The sequence below is a fragment of the Zosterops lateralis genome (genome assembly GCF_965231275.1).
Source record: "Zosterops lateralis genome assembly, chromosome: 7".
NCBI lineage: Eukaryota > Metazoa > Chordata > Aves > Passeriformes > Zosteropidae > Zosterops > Zosterops lateralis.
In genome coordinates this window covers 13,729,694-13,752,344 of record NC_139767.1, presented here as the reverse complement: position 1 = coordinate 13,752,344, position 22,651 = coordinate 13,729,694, and the positions used below count along the sequence as shown (strand labels likewise).

At 42.0% G+C, this 22,651-nt stretch overlaps 1 protein-coding gene across 1 annotated transcript; it reads left to right on the top strand.

Moving 5' to 3' along the window:
• The first annotated feature begins 17,135 nt into the window (after window positions 1–17,135).
• CTLA4 (cytotoxic T-lymphocyte associated protein 4) lies at window positions 17,136–20,461 on the top strand. The gene is made up of 4 exons (XM_083864685.1): window positions 17,136–17,301; window positions 18,507–18,857; window positions 19,316–19,425; window positions 20,353–20,461. The coding sequence occupies exons 1-4, from the start codon at window positions 17,244–17,246 to the stop codon at window positions 20,449–20,451; spliced, it is 618 nt and encodes a 205-aa protein (XP_083720811.1). The 5' UTR covers window positions 17,136–17,243; the 3' UTR covers window positions 20,452–20,461.
• The last annotated feature ends 2,190 nt before the right edge of the window (window positions 20,462–22,651 follow it).

The window sequence follows — 22,651 nt, the reverse complement described above, 5'->3', positions numbered from 1 at the left end:
AGCTGGGGTTGTTCAGCCTGGAGAAGTGCAGGCTCCAGGGAGACTATTGCAGCCTTGCAAAATTTAAAGAAGAAAGATGGGGACAGACATTTTAGCAGGGTCTGATGTAATAGGACAAGAGGCAAAGGTTTCAAACTAAATGAAGGTAAATTTAGACTGAATATAAGGAATGAATTTTTGACAGTTAGGGTGGTGAAACAGTGGAACAGGCTGTCCAGAGAGGGTGGAGATGTCCCAGCTCTGGAAACATCCAAGGTCAGGTTGGATAGGGCTCTGGGCAATCTGTTCTAGTTGAAGATCTCCCTGCTCATTGCATGAGGGTTGGACTAGAGATCTTTAAAGATCCCTTCCAACTCAAACTACTCTATGATTCCATGATCTTCTCTGAACTCAATTGTTTCATTCCTATCAGGTTGATCCTGTTTCTCATCAGGACGATACAGAGACACATTTTTCCCATTTTCCTAGTTGTTTTGTTCATTCACAAAAATGGCATGACTGGCAAGTTGCCAGACCACATGTTAAAATGACTGATATTTCACTCCTTTTAGTAATTTATGTAGATCTATACTTGGCACTACAGTGAGTCCATTCATGGCCTATGAGAGAGCCTAAAGAAACTGGGTTCATCTCATCTAACATCTGACATCAGTAAACAGAGGATTTGTCTCTGCTGATTTGGAGAGGCTCTGGGAGAACTATCTTAACTGCAGACACTTGCATTGGCTAGCAGCCTGCCTGAGGGAGTTCTCAGAAAAAACCTTCCCACCTCTTGTGCTCCACTCTACCTTCTCTTTGATTCATCTTCAGTTTGAGCTGTGTACCCTGTCAGAAATCCTAAGAGAATAATATCATTGCCCTAGTCCAGAACATCAGCTGGAAAGGAAAAATGATCTGGGCAGAGAGTAGCAAGCTATCACTGCTGACATCCATCTGCAGCAGAGCAGGTGTTCCCTCACAGGTGGGTAGAAAACTGCTTGCTGCTTCTCCAAGCAAGACTGCTCAAGCTGGTGTAGAAAATTCAGATTAGAAGAGAAAATCTTCTGCAGACTCCTTTATTCTTTGACACAGTTAAGGGAATTTAAGAAGAAAAACTCTGGGCTTGAGTGCTTGATAGGAGAAAAAGAATTAAAAGGCTTTACAGTGTGCAGAGCTTGACAGAAGCAGACAGCTGCCAAAGAGGTACTTAGCTCAAGTGGCCTCACAAAATGTGTCTGTACTATGACTCCTCAGCTAACCAGGCCAGTGGTACAGCAACTCTTACATGGTCATTTGGGGGATGGGAGTTGCACTGCTTATCCAAGCCCAGCCACCCTCTAAGAGGTACAACACCCAAATGGTTCTGAGGTGTTGCCTGAAGTAGTTATGTGTCACAGTGGGAAAGGCACAAGCAACAGTTCTATTTCTCCTTTCAATTTTTACTTGGCTGCATGGAAATTCAGCTTTTCCCCCTGAACACATGGACAGCCTTTGAGCTAGAAGGAAATTTAAAAAAACCCAAACAACCAACAACAAAACAAAACAAACCTCCACAACAAAAACAACCAAACAAAGAAACAAAAAAAACAAACCAGAAGAAAATAAATTAATCAAGAATTAAAAGGAGCATCTAATACTAACAGAGGAAATGAGAAAATACAGAATATGATCCTGAAATGTAATGCACACCTATGGCTTTACTGCTTTCAGAATAAAATGGCAGCAATCATAGTATTAAATAGATCACTGTGTGCTCAACACTCGGAAATTCAATTGCTTTACTAAGTGTAAGTGATACAGATGTGCAAGGCAGAGTGATTTTTTAACGACTAAAATGATATTTAAAATTTCTGCAAACCATTTCCCTGCCTTTAAACTTATAGTGTTCGTACAGCACATTACTGCTGTTCGGGGAGGGGCGAGGGGGGGGGGGGGGTGGGAAAGAGAAGAAAATAGTTTTAAAAAGGAAAAAAATAAATTCTTGCTCAGGAGCTTTTGAGTCATGGATATTAAATAAAAAAAAAAAAGTTGATTAAGTACGCTCCTGTTTGCTGTAGTCTGCTTGCGGGTGTGCTGATGGAATAGCAGTGGACTTCAGTAGCATCCGCAATTTACAGAAAGCTGCATTGACGCCGTCATCTCCTGTTGCCGCTCTGCGGTGGCAGTCAGTGACAAGGGGCTGAGGAAGGCGCTGCCCCAGAGCTCGCACACGCGAACCCCGCAGTCCCCCGTCGGGGCACACGGGCGCTCCCCCCGTGCCGCAGTGTGCCCGGGCACGGCGCCGGGGCCGCTCGGGGCGGGGCGGGGCGGGATAGGGCCCCGGCGCTGCCCCTGCCCGTGCCCTGCACCGCACCCGGCACCGGCCCCCAGCGCCCCCCCGCGGCCGCCGCCCGCCGCTGCTCCTCTCGGCCCGGCCCGGCAGCCCCGAGCCGCCGCAGGTCCCCTCCTGCCTCTGCCCACGCAGGGGCTTCGGCAAAAAGCCATGGGCTGCTGTTCTGCACCTAGAGTCTGCGAACCGCCGGTGGGCACCGTCTGCCTGCGCAGCCGAGGGCTCATTCTGGCTCTCTTCACATTCACATTGATTCACCTGGGGACAAGTGAAGCACTGCCCCTAGGAGAGCAGCTAGGAAAGGGGGCAGTCCCTGGTATTTCAAAGAACAGTGTTTCTCCACCTGCTGATCCATGTGGATTAAAATTCTCCTGCCTTTACAGGCGCAGAGGGAACTAGCTAGCAGCACCCCACAGATTCTGGGATATGCCTTGTCTCAGCTTTGGACCATGCATCCAACTGCTCTGCTGCTAGCAGAAGGCAGCTAAGTTAGCTGGAAGGAGAGTAGTGTGTTCCTTTTGGAAAACCACCTCATCTGATGGGCTGCTGCACACAACGGGCTGCAGTCCTCTGTTCAATATGGGCACTTTGTGAGCTGAGCCAAGGAAAATTGCTTGTGGGAAAAGGAGCTGGGAGGTGCCTCTTCGGTTGAGATCCCATGCAGCCTTTCCCCAGGGTCCAGAGGAATTTGATGCATTTCCAAAAGTAACAAATGTTCTTGAAAGCAATGACATCCAGTGCTGAGTACCAGAGGTCTCCCAGGACTGGCTGGGACAGTTCCCACATGAAAGGATGTGGGGAGGAGAGAAAGAGGTCAGAGGTCTGTTTGCTCATTCTTTATATGAAGGCCAAATGAGGTAACTGGAGGCTCCAGAAGGTTCACCACAGTCCTCACAACTCTGTTCATTCCATAGTGCTGACTTGTCTCAGTTGTTGAAAAAATCCTGATAGTACAAACCCCAGGAATAACCTTTGCTCGATCTAGTCAACCATTCCAGGTTTACACTTCTGTTTCCCAGTTTAAGACTCTGCAAGACAAAGTATGACTCCATCCTAGGACAACAGGAAATAGTCCCTGCATTTCCCATGAGCTCCCAAACTACTGACAAATTTTGGGCTTTTCAGCTCAGATCCTCATGCAGTGATACTCTTTCAGCCTCGTAAATTATGAAGACAACAGGACTGAGCAATGATGAAATGTTTCCTGTCAGGAGAATTGGGCTCTGCACAAAACTGGCCAAGGAACAAAGCCACTATTGTTTTCTTGTGTGGCACTCCCACCAGAATACCTGCAAGGATGCTACAGTCTCCATGCCTCACCTGCTGACTGGGGAAGGGTGGAGTGACTGTGACGAGTTGACATATTGGATATGTTCAAGCTTTGGGCTGGACCCTTATGATACTGATAGAGCCTTTTTCCTATCACATGCAGCACCTGCCATGATATGCCTTGTGGGCCTTGTATGGGGCCATGCAAATCTCCGTGACTGGACTCCACTGCAAATGGTCTCTGATCTGCAGAAGGACACCAACCTTTCAGCTCTGTTATGCCCAGCACAACAGTGAGCAACACTGAGTAAAAAAAGCAGGGAGCACGTTCCCTTCTGGAGGACGCCTGAGAGGGGCATCCAGCCACACAGCCACTCTGCACTAAAGCAGAGACCACCAGAGCTGAGGAGGATACGAAAGGAAAGACTTGGCTGGCTCACACACATTTCATAGTTACCCTTGATATTTCATCATTCCTGCCAAGGGCATGGTATTGCTGGTTCTGAGAATGCAGCATGTCAGGTGACATTTGGCTGTGGTAGACCTATTTTACAGTGACGCTTTGTACAAACCCACAGCTCTCAAACTGAAAAGGGGGAGGCTTGCGGGAAATTAATTCTTCAGGAAGGGATGGCGAGGCTTTTCTAAGAATATACTACAAGATAACACATAACACTGGCCAAATGTGAAAGGCTAAAAAATATATATATTGCCCTGTTCATCTATCAAGGAAGGCTAATAAGGACATTATTCCACACTCAGGTCATTTTTTAACTTCTAAGCTATTTTTTTCATTACCCATTTACGCCAGAGTTTTTACCTTATTGGCTATGCTTAAATATTTTGGAGGGATGCTGAATTTAGAGAAATTAGGCTGAGATTCACTCCTCATCTCTTTTTATCTTCCCTTTTCTTTGGGGCTGTCAGGTTATAGTGGTCAGCAGCTGTTGTTTCTTGTTGCACCCCCACTTAGAAGGACTAGATAGAAGATTACAAACCTGGTCTAAATGCGAGGATTACAACACCATAAATGTGAAGGATAAATATCATAGAATCATAGAATATCCTGAGCTGGAAGGGACCCACAAGGATCATCAAAGTCCAGCTTCTGGCCCTGTGCTGGGCAACCCCACACATCATACCATGTGTCTGAGGGCATTGTCCAAATGCTTCTTGAAGGTGTGGGTGTATTTTAGGGGAAAAATCAACAACGCTTTTAAGATTTGAAGCCCACTCTTTAATGTGAAAGGTATGTTCTTCCTAGAAGGGAAGAACCTTGTGAGTTCCTTATAAAGCCTCAGGGTCCCAACCCCCAGAGTTACAGGAACATCGGCTCAGAAAGCTTGCAAGAAAAATTCCCTTTGCACCATTTCCCTGGGGCTAAATCTTGCTCTGTGTCTGTCAGTAAATCAAATGGGCCCAAAGACACTCCTGTGGAAACCTCTCAACCTCCAAATCTGGGAAGCTGCATCCAAACTGCTTATCTGGCTGGGGCTGGTCCTGGAACATCCTCACTCCACAAGTGTGGGGCCCTTTGGTGAGGGCACTTGCTGGCTGCCCTGCGGTAAGGGCTGGCTGTCCCCCCTGCCAGAACTGTCAGCTGGTAACTAACACTTGATCTTTGAGTTTAAATACTTTACAACATGCAGGGCTGCTGGAGAATGGTGTGGGGACAGACAGGATATTCCTGGAGCCCAGAGCCATTCATTCCAGAAACAAGTATCTTGTGGCAAACACCCAAAGCAGCATCTGCTGTTCAGAGACAAGTAGCAGTTCCTCACATCTCCATCATTCCTATAGCTATGGCTGATCCAACAAGATTTATCTTATAAACACAGACAACTAGAGTGAAATTCTGGGCTCCCAGAACTCCTTTCCCCTGACTTCCCTCTTGAGGTTCACAACGTGCCAAGATTTGCCTTTATCCTTTGGAGAGGGAGTTCAACCCTGCTTGAACCCCATCACATTCACTTGATATGTCTGTCTGTCTCTGTAGCGAACTGTGTCTTTCTGGAAGACATTCCCCAGTTCAAATTAAGTATTTCTGATATTTTTCACAGCCCCTCCTTCACCCCTTTCTATCACAGCAAAAATACAATTTTGCTAGAAAACTTTACTACAGCAGTCATTGCTCAGAGGACCTTTGAGGTCAAAGCTGAGTAGACCTCAAGTGCCACACCAGGCAACTGTGCAGAAATAAATTTCAGTTTCAAAGATTCATTCCATCCATTTATTCCCTGATGTGACACTGCTCACAAGCGTGAGCAATATCACACTTGTGTGTCAAGCCATATCATAGACTGCATGTTTAGGATTTAATTATCGTCACTGTTTATTAGATGTACTATATATGGCATGTTGGAGAGTCAAGACTCAGAAAGATTTAAACACAAACAAAATGCATGTGGTTGAGGAGAAAGCCTTGAGGAATTCTCCAGTCCTGTCCTGACTGTCAGGAGTGTTTTGTGCTAGGCTGTATTTTAGGACATGTTTGCATGATCTGCTTTACCTGATCTCAGTCAGCATTGTCAAGGAAAGGCAGCACCATCCAGACTGCTTCTCTGGCCTCCAGCTGCACCACCACTCTGTTGTAGTGGCACTGAGCTTAATTTGGCAGTGGCATGAACTGGAGCAAAGGAAGGATTTAGCTTACACAGCTGCACAAGGGCTAATGCTTTAGTAAGGGAGAGAGAGGCACTGGGCTACTCAGCTGGGGATTTGGAGGGACAGGGAATGATCCTGCCCATTTCAGCAGAAGTTGCTCTTCCATGGGGTCAGGCTGTCGGTGAAACCACACCCACAGGGCAGGGACCTTTTCTTCTCTGTGTGATGAGACAATTCAGGCAGTGTCTGAATTGAATTCCCTGTGCAGTGTCTTCCAGTTACATCACAATAATTTATACAGTAAAATCACATGAGTTTAATCAATTAAAAGGTGGTGGTTTGGGCTTGCCTGAGGGAAATTATGAGGTGGGAGGGTGATAGCTACTTCAGCTTAAGAGATAAGAGGTGACACCTGGCAGTAACACACACTCAACTGCAGGCCAAGTCCTCCCTTTGCAGGGAAGGCTTAGTGCTGTCCTGTGTAAGGTTGCTGTCACAAGAGGAATCTTTTAGCAGCTCAAGAGCAGCCCCACAGTGCCTGCACTGAATGTGTGCCCACAATGTAACAGCGGAGGTGGCCCCGTTGGTTGGTAAACAGCATTGCTCCCTGAGGAGAATTTCCTCTTGAAGGTTGACAATTGCCAGTGCAAATTAGAGCTGCTTGCACTTTCAAGAGTACAAGGACAAACTTTTTCTCATGTCTCCACCAGAAATCAAGTCACATGAAACAGGATTTGCCACTAAGACATGTTGATTGTCTGGGCTTCACAATGTCCCTGAAATGAGCACAAGAAACTCAGAGGATAAGGTGCCATTGGCTAACCTCTGCTCCTGCCTGATCTTCAAGAACTGGAGGTCTTGGTGGCATTGAAATTGAAGAACCAATCTGTCCTTGATAACAAAATACCTTTTCATTTGCATTCCCTTTCCTGATAAACCGATGATGGTTGCTGTAGGCACACACTCCTGCAAAAAACTTCCACCCATCAAGGAGAAAAAATGTCCAGCAATGACACAGACAATTATGGTAGATATTTTAACAGCTAGGGCTGTACAAGCTACATGTGGCCTTTATGACATTTGCTATTAAACTGGGTAACTGAGCAAAAGCCTTGAAGAAACTGTGGGCACTTATTTGAGCGAATCCAAGTAACAGCAAATGTGTTAACTAAAAATAGAGTTAATCCCTGAAAGTGCAGAGTAAATGGATTACCATGTAAACAGTGTGCAGGTGTCTTCTGTCCATTTTAGTGCAAAGGGAAGGATCTGTGCTCAGCTGGGGCACGTGGGATGCCACCCTGAGCCCCCACTGGTCCTATGCATGAGCGAGAAGTGCAAGAAACAGAACATTTCTTGTGCAAATTGCAAGCAGCAATACTAAAGCAAGAAGCAGGTATGTTCCTCTTCAAGGTCAGCTGAAAAGCCTGGCAGCCTAAGGGTGAATGAGGCCAGGGTCCTCTTTCAGAGAGGCTGCTGGGGAGGTACTGACTGTGATTCTCTTCAGGAGGGTGTTAATTGACAGTAAAGAAGCTGACAGCCCTTGCCTCCCGACACACTCGCTGGTGGCAGCGTTTATCGTCACAGGGCACAGGGAAGAGGAAAATGAAGAGATCGGGGTGGTTGCAAAAGGAGGGGGACATCAAAGCTTCTTCCTTTCCCTCCTCTGCCTCTGGTCCCGCAGTTCGACCTTGTGTGTCTCTTGGTGTCTCAGTTCTGTTGTGTTTCTTGGTGTTTGTTTTCCCTCAGGGTTCACCTGCAAGGACAGGCCACTGTGAAGAGAATCCTTTCACCCTTTGCCAAAAAGAATTCCTGCCCTGCTAGAGATCCTGAGCAACATCAGCTGGCAGGCCAGGCCTGCTATCCCTGCTCTCCCTGCCATGCCTGTATCGGTGCTACCTGGGGGTGCCATGGGTGCCCCAGGGACAGGTGGCTGCTTCTCACCCTTTCTGCTGACACCATCAGAGTAATAACAGGTTTTACAAGGAACTTTGTGAACCAAGTTGTGTAGCCATTTCTGTCCTCTCATATGCATTTGCCTCACAGGATGGCAGCATTTGATATCTCAAAAGATAAATAACATTTTGTTGTAAGCAAAAGAAAACTAGAGAAGATTGATGGTGGTATGAGGGAGTGTGGAAATGAGCTCAAAACCATAGACAAGGCAAAAGTCTGAATAATCAGATGAGTGAGGAGGGTTAGAGTGTGCAAGTGGAGAGTCATTGAGTCATGTTTCAAGCTTGTATCATAAAATGATCTATAACTATTTCCTAGAAGGTGATTAGTTTGCATAATTCAGATGTTTTCTGAAGGGTGTTCATTGGAACTCAATGAATAATTATTTTTTTGTGTTTCACTGGCAAATTTGGAAAGTCAAGAGGACTCATTTCAGTCAAACTGAAATGAAAATAATTTACTTTTGTGAATAGAGAAGTAAAATAAATAATAATTTGGAGGCTTCAAAACAGACATTTAATCCTAAAACTATTAAGACCTGATTTGGATGGTGACTATTTATATATGTTGAACATTTAAAAATAGAGGGGTTTTGGAAGGAAAATGATGCTTTGGAAGAAAAATAAAATAATTTAATTTGAAAAAAACATTGAGAATTACTTAATTTGAAAATCTTTTTTTTTTCCTTGTTATTAAAGAATATGATTGTACTGGCCAAACTCCTTAAGTGTATTACCATCTCCCCTCCTAAACTTTTGGCTGCAGAAGTTTATTCCAAGGCTTGACAGTATATCAGGCAAATCCAAATTTATCAAGACTCCAGAGCCTGCAGCTCCATGTGTCTCCAGCTCCTCAGTGGCCCAGGAACTTTAAGAAAACACTTATCATTCACTGCCAAGTCACAGACAGAAATTATAGCTGCTTCCTCTCCAGAGCTCGCATTTGCCAGCTCAGTGCATTATGACTTAGTACACAATCTACCGTTAAATAGCTTGAAAATGAAATTACTCTGTTTCAGGACGCAGTATTAAAAGAGCAGCAAGAAAAGTGCTCTTACAGAGCATTTGTAGTTAAACCCCTTCAAGGCAGGAATGGGCAATGCTGTAGTTCAGTGGCTGGAGGAATGGTAATGGAGGGAGACTGAGTCCTGCTTAACCCCTCTAGCCCAAAGCCCTTGATACAGAGATACCATGTATTTTCACTGAATCTTGACCCCTGGCAATAACCCAGTGCAGGCTGATACTTAGGCAAGTAATATTGCAGGAACACCAATTACAAAGCTGTGGCAGCAAAATTTGTTGATTTTCTTAGATTAATGAGAACCAGGCAGTCTGCTTTCTTCTAGTTTTTCTAAAAGGCGTCAGTTTGTTGCTGACATTTGAAACTCACAAAAAGTGGGTTAATAGGATGGCCATTTAAATGAGCAAACATAGCAAAAAACCTTAGGAAGTGAAACTTTCTCAAGAAAGCTTTGCTAAACTGCAGTTGCTTTTGCTGAAAAAGGTTCCCTTCACCTTTTTCTCATTTCACCCATTATCATTTTCACAAAAAAGGAAAAATATATTTTGCCAGTAGACACTGCTGGGTCTTGTTTTGCAGAAGAGCTAATGGTTTAAAAATGAAATATATTGGGGGGGGGGGAGGGGGCTTAAAAAAGTTTTATTAAAATAGGTACATGCATTTCCCAAAAAAATTCCTTTTTCCTTCAACATCTCTTCAAAATCATAAAGTTCAAACCATTTCTTCCTATTTTGCTTAGAGTTTGATTTTTATTGGACCCCTTCCAACACATTTGTTTTCTTTGTATGTACCAGATATAATCTCACTGATATCGAAAAGAAGAATTCCCCAAGTGCTGTGTTACCCACAAACCCATCCTCTCTTACTGTTTTTTCAGCCTTTTTTCATAATGTCTTCCCCCTCTAGGAATACATTTGCAAACTTCCTTGATTCTCCCCTTCATCCTTAGTACACAGGCCAACAAGACTGTTCACTATCATATGTTGTAGTATGTTATCCCTGTGACCAAAACATAAAAATTCTTTTGGAAGATGGATTTGAATTTTAAAATGTAGGATTTCCTAGCTGTGTTTTCAGGTATGACAGTTGGAGGAACCAGCTAGAGCTGTGATGAAGCACTTAAGTTGAATGCTCACTGCAGTCAGAGGCTTTCTAGCAGGCATTAATCAGAACTCAAATAACCAGGAGAGCAAACTGGCCACACTCACACATTCAAGTTAATATCCTTAAGAGTTGCTATGATGTGATTGCCTAAGAATATGAGAAAGACAAAGCTTTTAGAGACCACTAATATCTGTCAGCAAAGAGGGAGAGTAAGAAGGAGCTTCTGAGCAGAGAGGTAGAGGCATGTCAGCTATTTCAAATTTCACTTTGGCTAATGGAAGACTTCAGCCTCCCTTTGCACATATAGCCTTTCAGATATTTCAAGGGTTTGTTTTTGTACTTAGCCCTGGTAGGCACTTTAGGAAAGGGCAATTGCTAAGTCCTAGAAATACCATTTCAAATAGTTCATAAACTAGGGAAGACAAAGGGAGTTTGAGTTATCACTAATCCAAAAGTAAGGCTTTGTACATAAGATCAGATTCTGTGGGTAAGTATGGGTTGAACAACAAATTCTGCAGCTGATACATTTTGGAAGGTATAGGACTTGCTTTTAGTTTGCTGATAATAAAGCCACTCTTGGCTATAGTAACCCATTTGCAGAGACGTCTGCCTTATGGAGTGACAATTATTTTGCAACTCCTACACTTCAAAATCAGAAAGGTTCTTGCAAAGTCTGGGATTTATTCTGCAATCCTCTGCTAGAAAATCTGTATCTTCGTTCTCCAGAGCTCCCAGCCTATGATGTAATAACCATTCTAATGGCACCTCACAATCTTTGCATACATCTCTGTAAATTTTTAGTAACATGTGGTGGCATGGACCAAGGGAAAACAGACCGAACAATAAAGTTCCTTAAATCAGGGCATCAGCCCTACAGATCTTAGACATAATTCCCAGGATTACATTATCATACAGGCCCTGAATAAACAATCTGTGATAAAGCCACTATTCATTCTGTGCTTTCTGTAAGCATAGAATAAATAGTGGCTTTATCACAGCAAAGGGACAAGGAGAAGATGTCTCAAACAGAAAAGAAAGGAAAGGTTTATAGCAAGAAAGGATTCTGAAATGGTCCCCATACCTCACTGCTGTGTTTCTGTATTGCCTAGCTCTGTCCTGCAAAATTTAAAGAGCATTATTGACAGAGATGCAGGTTGTGCATTATCTGGTCTTCACTAAAATATTTTTTCACTCATAAGAGACTTCTGGGCAGGTTGTGTCTTGGAATATACTTCACTCAGCCCAACAGTGACATCTGAAAGCTGAAAAAAGCTACATGTACCCTTCACTGATCCAGCCACTCATATTTCTGTCAAAACATCCTTCCTCCCCTTGGTATTCTCATTTCCCTACCTCCATTTCATCACAAGCACCAAGATTTCCTCATAGAAGCTGGTCCCCCTAAAATGTCCAAGACTTGTGGCTTGTATTTCCAAACTCGGTGTGCCCCTGGGAAGAGATGCATACTGTGCTGTACTTCTGGGATGTAGTCTTTTGTCTTTGCAAAGGCAAATCAGACAAAATGTGGATGTGGATGGATGTGACCAAATACCTTCAGAAGCCTTAGCTCATGATTCTTGTTCACCTTAACTGCTGAAACAATCATTGCTGGCCTTGACAAACATTGGCTCACTGCTGCGTATTCCAAATGTTAGTGTGAATCTGTCAGTTTGAACACCTTGTCATTCGTTTTGTACCTGTCCAGTGACTTCTGCCTTCTGCTACATTACCAACTTCTCCCTTAATTTAGTTTAATTTAGTTTAATTTAATTTAATTTAATTTAATTTAACTTACTTTCATTTTCTAGCCCATCCTGTTCTAACTATCAGCTCACATCCAGTCTTCCAAAATGGCCTCCAGACTCTGGCAAATGGAGTTGACCTAATTACTCACTTGTCGTTAAATCAAAGAAGTACTTTAGAATCTGCTCCATCTCCTTCCTTGGATGAACTTCATTCTGTGAGCTTATGAAAATACCTTTCTTTGTCAGGTCTCCTGCCTTTCAAATATTTGGATTCTCCATAAGTCTACTGAACTGGAGCACTATCTCCTTTATATAAACTTCATTGAGTACTTTGCTTTATAAAGGTTTAATTCTAGGTTTTCCAGAAGTCCTGCTTTGATCTTAATAGTTTGAAATACCATAATTTTATTTATTTTCTTTTTTCTTTTTTTTTTTTTTTTTTTTACACATCAGGGACTTAATTAGCCCTGTGTAAACTGGAAGTAGGGCCTTAATTATGCTCCTCATCTGCACCCTTTTAAAAATATTTCTTACCCATCTCATTTTTGATTAGAATGTCTTCTCATGTTTTCAGTAAACTTTATGATTTATTCTTCTGTCCTTCATTAAATTCAAACTGCTGCAATGTCAAAGCCAGAGATTTAGAAATATGTCTACCTCTTGCTGTGTTTCCTTTTCACAATGCTTTAAGAAAAAAAGGAAAGTGGAAGTAAAACATTTCTCCAGTATTTTTCCAGTCGTGGGGTACACTTAACGGCTTAATTTTAGGCTTGGGGGGTTCCCTTGGTTTTTATCTGCTTATTCATGGAAACAGACTAGCTTTCAGTGTTCACTTTGGGGCGATGATATCTGTTTTATCCTGTGCTCAATCCCAAGTGATTGGTCTAGAAACAACAAATATGTGGAGCTCTGCTTTGGAAAACTCCTTCCAGTAAAGGAAACATTTTAAATATCATTAAACATCTGCCAAGACACTTATTATCTCTGTTAAAATTTGTCCTAAAATCTTTCCCTTGCCACAACCCCTTATAGGAAACTGGAGAAGAATAAGGGAGTTGCTGTGCAAAGATGTTCTGCCCATGTTGTTTTCCAGCCCTGTGTCCCTATTTCCTCTTACTTCTGTCAGTATCTATTTCCATACATTTCAAATCTTCCATTTTGACCATAAGCTGCATGGGGTGGGGGCAATACATTCACACAGGGCTGGTTGCTACTGGGACATAGATGGCTTATGACAAATAACATGTAGCAAACCTGGCCCAGTAAGGGCTAGAATGCAGACACAAGGCTAACTGAGAACTGGCAGCATTAAAGTTGGGAAGAAATTTGCCCTTTGTGTTAGATAATTATAGATGCTGTGCATGTCAGGAAAGCTTGGATATAATTGACTTTCTAGTAGGGGAAACAAAGCCTAGCTTCCAGAAAATAAATACCAATGGTTGTATCACAAAAAAAAAAAAAAAAAAAAGGACACTCACACATGCACCCCCATCTCAAATCTTTTTGGACAATCTGCTCATCAGCAGAAGCTGATGACAAGACCAACCTCGTGTGCCCTAAGAAGCAGTGCAAAGAGAATTCCTCAGCCAGTGCTGTTCTCACCTCTTCTGAGGCTGTATTGAGGGAACAGGCTTAGGACTGGAGAGCAGCATTTAGAAAACCAGCTTAGAAGCTGAGAAAAAGGCAACAACTCTGAGAGACGTAAAAATCAGCAGTTTTGTGATGTGAATTGTGGTTCCTTCAGGAACTAGGTCTGATCCACCAAACTTGGTTATATGTAGACCTTTACTTAAAATAACCAGATTTTAGTCCTTTAATGGTAATGTAACGGTGTTTTTCCAATCACTCTGTTATTTCCTTTTCTCTTTACCTCTTGTTTTGTACAAAAGAATTTTTCTCCAGCCATACCACTTAGAGATCTGGATTTTTTTCAAATGACAGTGCATTTCAAAACCCCAATAGACTTGTGGCAAACTAACACGCTAAAAACGTGAACAGTTTAACATAATAAGATGTGATCTCATATTTTGAGTATAGCAAAGTATCCTGAAACCAGATACTTATGCAAATTTTAAGTATTTCTTCTCCCCATTACATCTCAAGCAATTTACCAAGTAAGTTCCTGTCACAGAAAAAAACATTGGCAGCGTGAGACAGGCTTACAAGTGTGAAAATAATTTTGTGAATAAAAACATTATGCAAGGGAATTCTGACACAGTATCAGCAGGAAGGTTTGCCCTAACAAGTGTTCAGTGAAGAAAAGCAAATCACTAGAATGCAAGTGACTAACCCAAAATGAGAGAGAAACTTACATGAGAAAGCTAGTTATTTAACTTCTAGCAATCTGAGTAATCACAGTAGTGTAGTCCAGTGTGAAACTGCATGTCCCTCCCTCAGCTAAGTTCAAAGAGGTCGTGAAGCCTGAGCTTCTCCTAAGCTGAACCCTGTGTTTAAGGCTCTGCAGCTTTGCATTGCAAGGCCCTCAGTCCTAGCCCCTGCTCTGACACTTTGCTGTGGTAGCATATGTAAAGTATAAAAGTTTCCTATGAAATGGGAATTAATATCACCCCTAAGAACAAAGAGTGCTCCAGTACAAGTATGTGCATTAAAGGAAAGAAGAATATCATATTGATCTTTTGGAGCACAAAGCACAGACTTTTAGAAACAGCCTGAGCAATAACCTCACTTAAGGACCTGAATCTCAAAGCCAAAATTAGAGCTCTTCCTTCAGCCATTTCGTTGCCTGGCCACTAGACCATGTGTAAGGTTCCATTTACAGGAAAGGGTGAAAGATGAAGAGTTGCCAAGATAAAAGAGTCAGTGCAGGAAGATACTAGACTACACAGACAAGGTGCAGTAACTGGGGAAGATAGGTCCTGTGGCTTTGTAGCCCACTAAGCATGGCCTGTATTTTTCATATGATATACTCAGGGAAGGTGGGGCAAGCTGACGTCCAGAGACTCTTGACCAGCTGAAGAGTAGCTAGATAAGGGACACAGACAAGAGAAAAGGTGTCCCCCGTGATTCCTGTGGATTTTATTTTAGTATGGAACTCCTTCTGTTATCAATGCCTTGATCCATACTATAACTGAGCTGGGAAGGATGGGAGCAATGAAAGTGAGACCTTATTTGGAACAAGATCTCTTCTACTGCATGACCTACCTGCTGTCTGCATACATTAACTCAAGAGCCAAAATCTCATTAGGAAGGCACCATGGCAAGGTAATCTCTATCCATTGGAAGGGATAGCCGAAAACAGCCTGGGCTCACTTCTGGCTGCCCTATCTGCAAAGACAGAGATGACTTCAAGAGACTCCACAGGGAGACATGTGCTTTACTTAGAAGAGTAATTATCATAACACAAGGCTTTTAAGGAAGAACAAGGGTAAAGAGGAAAAAGTTGTGGATCTGAAAATGCGCTCTGGGAACAAAATAGCCAGGAAAGAAGGGGAGTACCACTGGAAATGAAACTTGCTAGAGCAGTCTCAATCAGGAGAGAGAGGAGTGCCAGAGTGCTGCCTGTCACTCTAGCAGTGCAAGATCCTGTGTGGGTATGTGTAGCATGAGCACTTTTACATGGCAATCCTTTGCCAGTGTTTAATGGCTAATTGCAGCATCAATTTGCAGTCTCAATCAGTTATCAGGAGATGACACCGTAGTTGATGAAGCTCAAATGTATCATTTGTTTAACTGCATGCAAAACACAAGCCCAGAAGATACAAAGGGCAGATAATTTAGTTACTACTCTGGATATGAAAATGTCAGGCATAATGTGGTAATTTCATGCCATAAATCTCACTGATATTCTGGTACATGATGTTGCAATAGCATTTATTTTACATTTAATATTAAAATTGATTTAAGCTTGTCTAACTAGTAATACAGTATGTGCCTGTCTCATTATTAGGGTGCACTTTTTCATTTTCCCATACCAGTATTTTCATTTATCATCCATTCTGCTTTAAATGCTGTTTAAGATTAAAATGACTATGAATCTGTCATTACAATCAAATATTGCATAACCTAGGTATGGAAACAGTAAACTTATTTATATCATTAGGTATTTATGTGATTTCAAGACTAAGTATTCATCCTAGATCTTTGGATTGGGTGGGCTAGTGTTCAAGAACTAATGCTGTTAGTTTTTCTAGGTCCCAGTGCAAAAGCAGCTCTTTGCAATCGACTAGATCTACATTTATAAATGATGAAGCACCTTCTAAAAGAACTTCTCCAAGAGTGGTAAAAAAAAGAATGCTGACCTTCAGAATAAAGGAAATGAACATTCATTTTTATGGAATTCTTTAGGCAATGGTCCATGGATGTGGCATCTTATCATATAAAAACGCAAAACAATTTTCATGGTTTAAATTACTTTTAAAACGTCCATGAGCAAAAACTGTTTCACCAATATTTGAAATGACGCAGGTGCTCTAAGCAGAGATAGCAATAATCAAAGCTCCTGCAGTATTTTTCATCTGTTGATGTCAGGGTAGTTAGGTAGTAAAGTCTGTAGGTAGCAAAGTTCTGTACAGATGTGGAAGTCATTAGCTATAAACCTAGATAATTTTTTGTTGGAAACAGAAAAGCCTAAAGAGGCTGGGTTCTGACTCAAGTCACATTGCTGATACAAAAAGATGAAGTAATTGCAAGTGTAATCAGTATTTTGAAGGGGGTAGAAATTTTTAAACATCAAAAGCACTAACATTAAAGCAAGCAAAGAAATTGGGGGTGGAGGCAAGTCCTCAATAAAAAAAGCTAGCTTGTACTTTGCCACATTAGGCAGAAGTACAGTTCTCTGCATGTTGCCCTGGTAGGAAATACCTGATGATTGCTAAAATATTAAGTGCTCTGATTCTGCAAGCTGGCACCACCAAAAGGCCTGAACTGCTCTAATGATGACTTACTTTCCTCCCACGACTCTTAAAGAAGAAGACAGCAGTTTCAGATTGAATATATATTTTCCATTTGCTGAATAGTTGTTTTTGTTCATGCTGTTTAAGGTTAACTGCGTGCGTACTAATCAAACCCACTGTTTCCTTTATGTTAAACCAAAACAAAGCTTGAAAGCATTTGGGATCAAAGCTATATATACACACTGGCTCTGTGTGGGTTCAAACATTTCGAAGATTCACTATCCTGAAAGGTGCCACCTCTTTTCCAGTCCTGAGAGTTCCAGTTTGTCTTAAAGTCTGAAGTCATCAGACACCTTCAGCCCCTTCAGCCTCTGTCCCAGCACAGGAATGCTCTCAATATTGGTCACCGTGGGCTTTCTCTGCACAGCCACTGCCATTGCTGAAGGTGGGTAGATGAAGGAGGCAAGGTATCTGGGGGTGTTGACTTGTTTTCAGTTTCATGCCCTTGCAGGACACGGACTTGGTAAAACAAGGAGAGGAAGGTGACATAGGACTGATGGGAGCAAGGTCTTGAATCACTGTAAGGTGTCTGGAAAACCAGACACAGCCTTTAGAGCATTACTATCTGCAGGGACACTGGGCAACATTCAGAGTAGCTCAAGAAGGAAGAAAAGATCTTAAAAAACCAGGCCCTGCAAGTGAAATTGTGGCAGCTGATAACATGGTATAGAGGTTTGAATGTATGGAGAAATTCTACACTTGATCTGGAATTCTTGCATTGTAGAACTGAGAAGATAAACCCTGCCCCAAAATGAACTGATATAAAATGAGATTGAAAAAATCATGCTGAGTCTTCACAGCTTACTAAAGCAAAAGACAGTGCCATCCCATCATCTGTCAGGATAGAATATAGAAGTTGCAAAAAGCTGTCAGTGAGGTTGTACATGGTACTGTAATTTCCCCTTACAATTTTTTTTTTTTTTTTTTTTTTGCAGTCTGTTTATCAGGCTTTGCTGTGTACTGCTATATTGGCTTGGGGTATATATTGTTGCTATATTGTGGCTTGGGAGTAGCTAGTTAAAAATAAGGAGAAAAAAGATCAGAAACAAAAGTATGCAAACAGATATTCTATTCAGTTTTACTGTTACCTAAATAGTTCTGTTCCATGTTCCATACAGGATGTCTACTTTTTGTTCCTAAATGTAAATATGCTTATTTCTACTAGGCAGAAATTGTGGTTTCAAAGTCTGATTTTAAATTTCAAATTTCAGCCTTACCATCTATAGTCTAATTTTTTGGTTTCTTATATATACTAAAAAGATTGTATGGAGGGAAACTGAAGCATGGAGGTCATTTATTGCTTGACTAAGTGGGCCAAATAACCTACTATTTGAGCAACAAGTAATTCCTGAGATTTATAATATCATTTTTAGTAATCAAAGCATTTCTAGAGCTTTTTAAAGAATATTAATGCACTGCTAATGTGAATTGTGGTCTTGGAGTCCTTTCTTTGAAAGCAGCATTTCTAGAAATCACCCACAGATAATAGGAGGTGGCAGGACTCCCTTCCTACTGTGCAGGTTTGAAGTAAATGACTCCAGATCCTTCCTTGACAGTTCACTTACCATCACGCTCTTTCCTTCCTTACAGTAATGGAAGTGACTCAGCCAGCAATGGTGCTGGCCAACAGGCAAGGAGTCGCCAGCCTGGTGTGTAAATACAGGAACATCGGGAATGCAAAGGAAATTCGAGTGACTTTGCTTAAACAGACTGGCGACCAGTTAACAGAAATCTGTGCCTCATCATACACCATGGAGTTTAAAACCTTCTTTGTGGAAGAGGTCATTCAGTGCCGTGTCACCCCTGGCCAAAACAATGTGACCCTCACCCTGGCTGGCCTGCAAGCAGATGACACCGGGCTTTACATTTGCAAGATGGAGCGGATGTACCCCCCACCCTATTTTATGAACAAGGGAAATGGGACACATCTCTATGTCATTGGTAAGGCAAGCAGGTTTACAGTGCTGTGACATTTCCAAGTTAAGGGAGTTGCTATTACATCTCAAAGGTCTTCAGGGTTCTGCTTGTAAGAAGTAAAGGTGAATACTGTTTTCAGCACTGAAAATCTTGATTAGCTCTTATTTCTTCCAGGTCTCCTTGCACACACCCGAAGCAAACATAGTCATAGCCATGGAAGGATAGCATAAACAACACCATGCAGTGTACACGTAGGTCTAGGCAGTTAGATACAGAAGTGCAAAAGAAACAGAGTAAGGTGTGAGCTCTTCTACAGATAAAGTCTCTTTTCATTGGAGGTTGAGTAGGCAGTGACTCAGAGCGCAGTCCTGGTGGTATAGCACATGCTAGAGAAAAGCAGTGTAGAGGCTGACTTACTGACTAGAGGGCCTTCCTTATGAGGCTCATGTGTGACATGACTTGTGTGATATCATATGTTTTAGATCCAGAACCTTGTCCAGACACTGCCATATATCTCTGGGTATTAGGAGCTACTGCCTCAGGATTTTTTCTTTACAGTATCATCATCTCAGCCATTCTTGTGGGCAAAGCGGTAAGTCCCATCAACTCAGCCCTCTTCTGCTAATAATACCCCTTTGTGTGATGAGGACAAGGAGAAAGAAATAAGAATGGGGAAGAATACTGGGAACAAACCCAGTGGGATGCTCCGTTTTATTAGTGCAATGTTATTACAATAATGCAAAATACGAGAACTTGCTGGAGCTGCCACTTATATTTATTTATTTATGGCTCATTTGTGTTGCCAGCATGCTAGAAAGCAGTCAGCTTCCATCAGCTGGTCTGAGCCTTGGCTTAGGGCTGGATGCTTAAAACCAGACAAAGTCCTGGATGCTTCTGGGACTGAAGGCAAGAGTCTTCATATGTATTCTCATTTCACAAATGATTCTCACAAAATCCCAGAATTTGAGTTTTTCCTTTTCTCATCATTTACCCCTGCAAAGCAAATTTAAACAGCCTTCTCCTTAGATGGGGAAGTCTAACTTTAAGCATTTTTAGTTTCACAGCTAGAAATGTCTGCACAAAAGCATGCAAAATATAAGTCTGGGTTGCCTTTTCCCACATGGGTCTGCAGAACTCAGTCTGTTAGAAATGAACCTGAGCTTGAAACCAAACGATGTGTCTCTCCCATATTTTTCAATCAGTTCCTGTCTCTAGAAGTTAAATGAAGCTGTCAGCTGTGAACACTCCTAGCTTTGAACCAACATTGAACTCTGAAACAGGAGCATCTTCAAAGGGCTAAATGAATGACAGGACTCCTTTTTCTTTGTATTAATAGCCCCTGTACATCCTGATCCTCCCTCAAATGCTCTTAACAGATCTTCTATAAAGGGGCAGAGAAAGGTGTCTAGAATACATTCTACTCAGTAAAGGAAGAACATCCATCAGTTTCTCTAAAATGTGCTAGTTAATATTATGATGTGATTGCTTGTTTATTTTACTTTCTTCCCATATGTTACAGATAAAGAGGAGACGATGTCTTGCTACTGGAGTCTATGTGAAAATGCCTTCTGAAAAGCTAGAGAAAAAAGTGATTCCATTCCACATCACTGTTAACTAACAAGGAAAAGAGAAACCATTTCTTAGCTGGGATGGAGAGTCTGCTAATTCATTTCAGTTAAAGAAATAAATTAACTGTCTTTTTACAAAAGGTGTACAGGAAGGTGAGAGAATAGTCTTTGTAACTTCTATGGTTTGGAGGAGAATAAATAATATATATATTCATATTTGAAGATTAACCGTGTCACATAAAAATGGCTACATTGGGCCATTGACTTTTTTGAGATGTATTGTACCAATATGTAATATATATATATGTGTGCAGCATTAAGAGCTATTGCTGTTGCAGTTGAGCATTTTACTGTCAAATTTCATCATGCCTACTGATAACTGAAATCTGAACACTATAATGACAGAGGCTTGTGTGTCATTGCAAGGCTGATCCACAAGTCTGGGGGGCAGAGGTAGGAGAGCACACTAATGTACAAAGGAATGCTGACTTTTTTCCCTGCATTGATATTTATTGATTCCATTTCTGGCATTAGTGCTCTGCACTTCCACAGAGGCTTCCCCATAGGCTGGTACTGATGACACTGCTGCTCTAGAAGTATGATCTTAGCTCTCTTTGTGTCCCAGACGTGCTGTGATGGAGCTGACCGATGGTCTCTGAGCCAGTGCTGACAGTTTGGTTAGAGAAAAGGCTCTAGCAGGAGCCCTTTTAGACTGTGCTTGTTGAATGCTCCAGCCATGCTGGGGCCTTGTGTTTTACAAATGCTAAATTAGCATCTATCCAAAAGGCAGAGGTATGTTGCTGTGTTTAATGAAGTCTATTTTCCATGAAAATACTGACAGTGTATAATCTTGTTCATTAGTTATGTACCATTCAATAAAAACCTTGAAGCTTTGCCCAAATTCTAGTTCATTTCTTGTTCACTGTTCTCAGAAGAAACAGGAAGTGGCTACATGTTAGAAAGCAGTGAAGACAACATGAACCTTTCCTCTCCAACCCTGTGTTTTGCCCTTCAGAAACAGCCTGGGTGCTCATGCCGACACTTCCGTTCTCAGCTCTCCTCCTCAGCCAGCCACCATTACAATCTGTCAGTTCTTCTGTTAGACTAGTTACAGCTGCTGTGATGTGCTTCAGAGACACCACCAATCAAGTTTTCACTTCCAGCAGTTACTCACATGCAGAAGGTAGCTGTGATGCCTTTGACAGCATCTCATATACATGTTTAAACAAAAAACTTGTCCTAGTTTCAAATCCTGTTTTCTTTGCATTACTTTGACACTCTCACTCACTAAATGCCAGTCAACACACAAAGCTGCTGGAGCTTAAAGCAATTTCATAATTCTCAGCTACTGTCTATTAATTTGACTCTTTGCTATCAAAATTTCACCTTGCAACTCAAAACATTGGCAGCATGTGCCTCTGTTTCACAGGTGTGAATCCATTTTCTTGGCTGCACAGCTGTGCAGCCAAAACCCAGAGCCCTTTATTCCATCTTCTTGAAGGGGCAGCAGCTCCCAGAACACCAAATCTCATAGCTCTTTTATTCTGCTTTCCCTCTCTTGCCCATTCACCTGGCACCACCTCCAACTGTGCAAAGACACATTTACATTCTCAATTTGCCAATGTTTGCAGGTGCTAACTGCTCTCTCAGTGTTGAGATACAAGTGTGCTGCATTAAGTAAAAGTAGCATCTGATGACATCCTTTTTTTGAAGGATTTTAGTATTCTGACATTAGTCTGGTATTTTTCCCTAATTTTTCACTACCTGGTGTTTTGGGGATAAAAAATGGTAAAAGATCACATATCTATTGTCACTGCAAAATGACTAAACTTCTGCCCTTCCTGGTGCAGCCTGATCAGGCACGTGTGTTCCATGACTCCATGATGAAAAATAGGTTTGACCCACACATCCATTTGTACAAGCTATACAAAGTGTGAATAATTATTCAGGGCAATTTTTTCCACCACCGCAAATAGTGAATCATGTGTCTGACTCCTAATCAGGAATCAGCTGTTTCTTTCTTTTCCTTTCCTTGGCAATTCCTCTATACTGGCACCAAGAACTTACTTTGCTTAAGCAATCTAAAAGCAGTTCAAATCCATTATTTTCTAAGCTCCTGGGTGAAGAGATGATTTGGATCTGTCCACAACCTCATGACATCTGGTCACAGCTGGCTGTGAATCTGTGTCACCACAGAACCTGTGTATGTTCCAGTTCACCTCCATTTCTGACCACTAAGTTGACCATAAT

Coding starts and splice junctions, on each gene's coding strand:
- CTLA4 (XM_083864685.1), top strand. CDS start 17,244: ATGCTCTCAATATTGGTCACCGTGGGCTTTCTCTGCACAGCCACTGCC. Junction 17,302..18,506: donor AGCCACTGCCATTGCTGAAG/GTGGGTAGATGA, acceptor CCTTCCTTACAG/TAATGGAAGTGACTCAGCCA. Junction 19,426..20,352: donor CCATTCTTGTGGGCAAAGCG/GTAAGTCCCATC, acceptor CATATGTTACAG/ATAAAGAGGAGACGATGTCT.